Genomic DNA, 5,764 nt, shown 5'->3' with positions numbered 1-5,764 from the left:
ACCCCCGCGTTTGCCGAAATGAAATGGGCAAACGCTTCAAGTTAGCAACATATGCTGCAGGAACAGCTTTTGCTCATCCAATCAAAGGTACTTCCGATTAGCTAAAACTAAGTTGAATTAATCTAAAACTTCGTCACCCACTGGTTAAAAGCGGGTATTTATACCCAGATTAGCCAAAATATGTGAAAAGCACAATACCAGTGTTAATTACTATTAATAGTATACTACATACTACTAGTATGAATTATACTGGTGACTTGACGAGGTTTACAGTTAGGTGGAACCAACCTGCAACGGCTAAATATCATAACTTACGACAGTAGTAATCTGATTGTGAAATCATTTCTACTTGCAACGTTAGGTAGTATACTGCTACTGTCATGGCAATGATATTATTACACCAAAGGAACTACATATAAACTATGAATTTGTACTAGTTACAGTAGTACTATATCTTTCAAAACCTGTCAATAACGATATTTTCCAATGAACGTTATGACTTTGAAAGCACAATTCCAGCCAACCGTCCCACCAAGTAGTATCATATACTAGTACTACTGTAGTATGTAGTGCCATATATATATAATATATATGTACATCCACACATAAGTTGTAAATCACATATTTGTCCAAAATTATCCTCAACGCACGTCACATCAATCCCCACATCCTCCTGGCTATATGTCGTCTACGACCGACGACTGCCGCTGGCAAGGTCGTACGGGTCCAGTGCCGAAGCGACCTCCAACACATTGGGTCTGTCCTGTGGCTCTGCCGCCACACACCGGAGTGCCAGCTGCTGGACGTCGGGAGGACACTTGGCGGAAAACGACTGAGCCACCGCGGCGACCTTCCGGTCGTGCCACGTGCCGTCGATATCGTCCATGTTGATGCCCGTCATGTCAAAGGGCTGTTGGGCGTCCAGTTCTACAAGCAGCATCCCGATTGCATACACGTCGGACGCCTCGGACACGGCCGCGGCATCTTCGAGCACCTAGTAAAGAGCATAACAACAACCGCTTCAATACTTTACTCACTTTGTCGATTCGATGTTTGAAAAGGGCGAAGAGGGGCGCAAATCGACAGACAATCGATGACGGACCAATCAAAACCACAAAGGACGTGGCCAATCAAACAGCTCATGTCAACCATTCTATATCGAATTCGTGGTTGGGACTTTTATATTTGTGTGACACTGGACATATTTATATCTACAACTATCAGTACAACCAATCGATCGAGGGATTTGGCGAAGAATCAGCACACACAAATATAAAGTACAAAAACGGGCTGAAACGACAATAGTACGACTCAAAATAATTATGTACAAAGTGTCCAACGTGAATATGTATGTATGCGTGGTTGCGAGATGATTGTGGATTAGATAATTGTCAGAATATATACTTCAGTATAGTATATATTTCAATAAACCAGAGAATTGAAACACTAGACATATATACTATCGGGTACTACGAAACACACGATGCGATGGATTTTTCATCCAATCCAACTTGAACATGTATTACAAAATTATCCAGAATCCTAGGATATTTTTAACATATATTCCAAAACTATCATATAAAATAACTTGTTGAAAAAACCAAAAACATATAACTATCATACACACACACAAGACATCCCACAGCAAAAAAATTAAATTTATAGATCATCCAAAAAGTTTAATTAAATTTATTTCTTAAAATATACTACCTCTGTTCGAAAGTGATTGCACGAATGGACATTTCAGGTGTGAAATTAGGGTATCTCATCCAAATCAGTGAACCACCTCCCACACATTAGGAGTACTTTGGAATACAAAATTTCAAATGGAACCCAATTACAACCCCCAAAGGTCCTAAATAGGAATGATAGCTGATTTATCCACGAAAAGCAGTTGGAATGATGATCATTTTTGACTGTGCTCACGTTTAAGTTTTGTAAATTTATATTTGTAAAACATCCATTTATACACGTATCAAGTATAAAGAATACACCACCACTGCGATACATACCCCAAGGCAGTTTAGTTAGTTTGCCCTAACTCGAAACCCCGAAGAGTGCGATTTTTCATTGTCGTACCTCTGGGGCCAGTGTCGCCATGTCCGTATACGTCGATGACGATGACGTGGCAGTCACGTTGGTGAGTTTGGGGTGCAAGTGCGAGTCAAGGAGGACGTTGGCCGCGTCGATCGCTCGATGCACCACGTCCATCGAGTGCAAGTAGACCAGTCCCTGGGATATCGCATGCGCCCAGTTGCGTTTAATTTGCCACGAGATGGCGCCCACTGAGCCTAAGTACGACCGGAGGTCCCCCCACGCCATGTACTCGAGCACAAGCATCACGTTGAGCGGCCCGCCACCGCCGCTCCAGCAGCATCCGATCATGGTCACAATGTACGGAGATTCGAGTCTACATCATACAACAGGTGTTTGTATTTCGATCCACGGACGAACTATTCAATCAAAGGATAATATATATTGCCAAGTCGATTCGAAATTGGAGTGGGGTGCTCGCTCAATCGAATGAGCAGCACGAAATCGGCAGACAATATCGATCGACCAATCAAAACCCAAAACACGAATCAAGTAGCCAATCAAATCCACTTTTCGACCAATGCAACATCGAAGTAGTGTGTGACTGAAATTAGTGTGAGACTGGACGATCTTTACATACAAAAGTCAATAATACAAAGTATCGATGGCGATATATTTGGCAAAGAAAAAGCACAAAAGTCCAAAATTGGGGTAAAAGAAAGACAATACAATCCACCACAAACGTACATAAAGGATCAATCAAGGTGGATTTATATAACATATAAACGGACACAAGAATGCAGTGTCAACAGTAATAGTACCACCCCACCCCCAAGCGTAAGACTGTACGTGTCGTTTGGATCTGCGCCACGACATATATATATATCATATGCGACTATTTTTTTATATATACTACTCTCAAATCAATCTTACACTGGGAATATATATATATATATATATATATATATATTCCCAGTGTAAGATTGATTATGGTGAGTCTGGATGTATAAATAACGCCCAACGTCTTGTATATTTTGGCCATTTCGAACAAATCGGCAAAAAGTGAAAAAATCTCTGTCTGGAGCCAACATTTGGAGACTTCACATTATTTTGCCAAAAAAATATCACGTTTTTGGCCAAAACATAAAAACGAGGTTCAAGAGACTTCTATTTCTCTGAACGTTGGCAAGACCTTGGAATCGTATAACTTCTTTTGACTTGCTTTGACCCAAAGTTTCGAAATATATATTCATGGCGCAAAACTTGGAGCCAGACATATATTAATAGGCTTTTCAATGATTCCAGTACATTTGGTGCAAACGGAGACGACAATATACATATATATATATATATAACACGATACAGAGGGGAACAACACCGATGTAAATCGAATGGACGACGAAGCGTTGCAACACATGAGTATGACCATTGTCGTCGTCGTACGTGCTGAGGCATTGCATGCCATTGACAAACACTTGCATGGCGCGGCGGTCAGTGGCGTTGGCCGCGTTCAAACTCTTGACGACGACAGTCTGGTGCTTGAGGGTAGCGAGGCTCACAACGGCGCGGGTACCAACGTGGAGCGCTTTATTTATGACCAAGTCCGCCTCATCCAGTTGCCACAGCGCGAGGTTGCCCATGTCCAGCGGCGCCAGCGCTACTTCATCTTCTTGGAGGTTATGATTGGCTAGCCCGTCGTCGTTGTCGCTTTGGATAAACGTGGTGGCGGTCCGGGCGCGGGTCGGCAGCAGCAGAAGCCCCGCTTCCGGCTGATATGGCACCAGTTGCTGCTTGTTCGTATGTTTGGCCTTGGTCGTACCGGTCCAGTCAAAGTGGGAAGACGACGCTGCGGTGGCGTGGTGGAGCAGGTGCTGGCGGCGGCGCCAGAATAAAAACACGACCAGCATAAGCCCAAGTCCGATAGCTGCAAGGAGGACCACGGTCACGTCGTTGGACGAAGGGTCCGGGGGGGCTAATGAGAAAGAAACGATCCCTTATATTGTGAAAACTGGCCAACGTGAGCTTGTATAAACCCAAGAGGAGCCCACAACTGGGTGAATTTGGGCGGAAAAAGGGACGTACACGAGGTTGGGGGGGGGTGGGGGTGGCGCTCGGTCGAAGGAAGGTGAACTGGGCCGAGGATTTTGATGCGAATTGTGGACGTGCAGTTGCCCGTGACCCAGCACTTGTTTTCGCTTTGCAGCCACAGCGCACATTCGGCATTGGTCTGGGAGTAGTGGCACCCGCCTTCGCCCACGCTCAAGCACTCGTACGTGTTGTTGACGACATGCGCGGCGGCGTACAGGTTCTTGTCTTGGTGGAGCTGGCACGACCAGTCGGGGGTGATGGTTTCAAAGCGAATGGCGGGAGGTGGTGGTGGCAGCGGTGGCGGCGGTGTTGATGGTAATGATGTTGCACTTGTGGTTGGAGGGGAGCTAGTCGAGATGGGGGGTGGAAGTGGTGGTGGTGGTGACGTTGTCGGGGTGGTCGTGTCTGGTGGGGGCGGTGTCGTCGAGGCTACAGGAGGGTCAGAAGACAGAAAGTGCTAAAAAGTGGACGTACGTGGTGGCGGCGGCGACGGCGGCGGCGGGTGCTGCGTGGTGGAAGGCGCGGTCGTCACTGGTGGTGGTGGTGATGATGTCGTTGGCGCCGATGTCGCAGGAGGCTGGTTCATCAACATCGCCCGCGCTTTGGTCCAGTACTTGTTGGGGTTGGAGTAATCGTCGTCGACGTCGTTGACCTTGAACGACGACGCGGACGCGCGTTGGCACTCGCCGATGCTAGCAAAGAAGTGGCAGTGCCTATCCATGGTCTGGTCCTTTATCGTGGACAGACAGTCCAGCATTCGGCTTTCGGCGGTGAGTTTGAACGCGCCGATGGGGCCGCCTGGCACTGCGACGCAGGTGAAGCCATCGGCGGACGGCATTGTACCCAACCTGGAAATGGTAGCGGCATCATGGAGCGTTGCGTGCGAGGTGCGACCAGGCCGCGAAAGCCTGGCACCGGGGCGCCATTCCAAACACACTGGATTCACGTATGGGAAGGTGGCATATGGTTGGATGCTACTGGGGTTAGGTACGTATCGGACTATTTTGGTTTACATCGCGATACAAAATCCAAGTATAAAATCATCAATTCATGGTATTGACCCAGAAGTGACTCGCCCATTATATTGGATTAACCGGATACTCGTACACTTTCTACGCACGAAATTTGTTCATTAGGTATGGAGGTTGGTTGCACTTTGCAATGATCAACTTGGACTTGGTATCGAAGAGTATCAATCAAAGTGTCGCTACAGTATATAATACTACTGTATTAATAGTAATAATGCAACTTTGTAGTCTTTTAAGACTACAAAGTATTATTGTGCTTTGCACCTTTTTTGGCAATTCCAGGGTTAAATTCATTGTTTAAAAATCTCTCAGGCTTAAATAATGTCTAAAGTAACTTGAATAACGGTTGGGTGCGTTGTTTAAAGTTACTTCATCTAATGCGATGATTGGTTGGTTGAAGGTGGTTTTACTGGCACTTTCGTAAAACAAGTTGTTTGCCGTTTTCATTCTGGCAAACAACTTGCTTTACGTCAACATATCAAGGTGCTTGACGCAATGAAACTGAAGGAGCTATGGCCACATACATGACCTCCCATCCGTGATCACTACAGTACTAACATTATCTACTCCGAGTAATGTATATAACGTTAGGGATATAGTTAGGCTACAGTACT

At 45.7% G+C, this 5,764-nt stretch overlaps 1 protein-coding gene across 1 annotated transcript; it reads right to left on the bottom strand.

Annotated features, from left to right (window-relative positions):
• Positions 1-609: 609 nt before the first annotated feature.
• Positions 610-5,051, bottom strand: H257_17252 (TKL protein kinase). Its single transcript, XM_009845969.1, has 5 exons — positions 4,597-5,051; positions 4,117-4,551; positions 3,478-4,006; positions 2,080-2,410; positions 610-994 (listed from the first exon to the last, which is right to left on the bottom strand). The coding sequence occupies exons 1-5, from the start codon at positions 4,958-4,960 to the stop codon at positions 689-691; spliced, it is 1,965 nt and encodes a 654-aa protein (XP_009844271.1). The 5' UTR covers positions 4,961-5,051; the 3' UTR covers positions 610-688.
• Positions 5,052-5,764: the final 713 nt, after the last annotated feature.

This window comes from Aphanomyces astaci, assembly GCF_000520075.1.
Source record: "Aphanomyces astaci strain APO3 unplaced genomic scaffold supercont1.101, whole genome shotgun sequence".
NCBI lineage: Eukaryota > Oomycota > Saprolegniomycetes > Saprolegniales > Verrucalvaceae > Aphanomyces > Aphanomyces astaci.
This window is presented reverse-complemented; position numbering and strand designations above follow the sequence as displayed.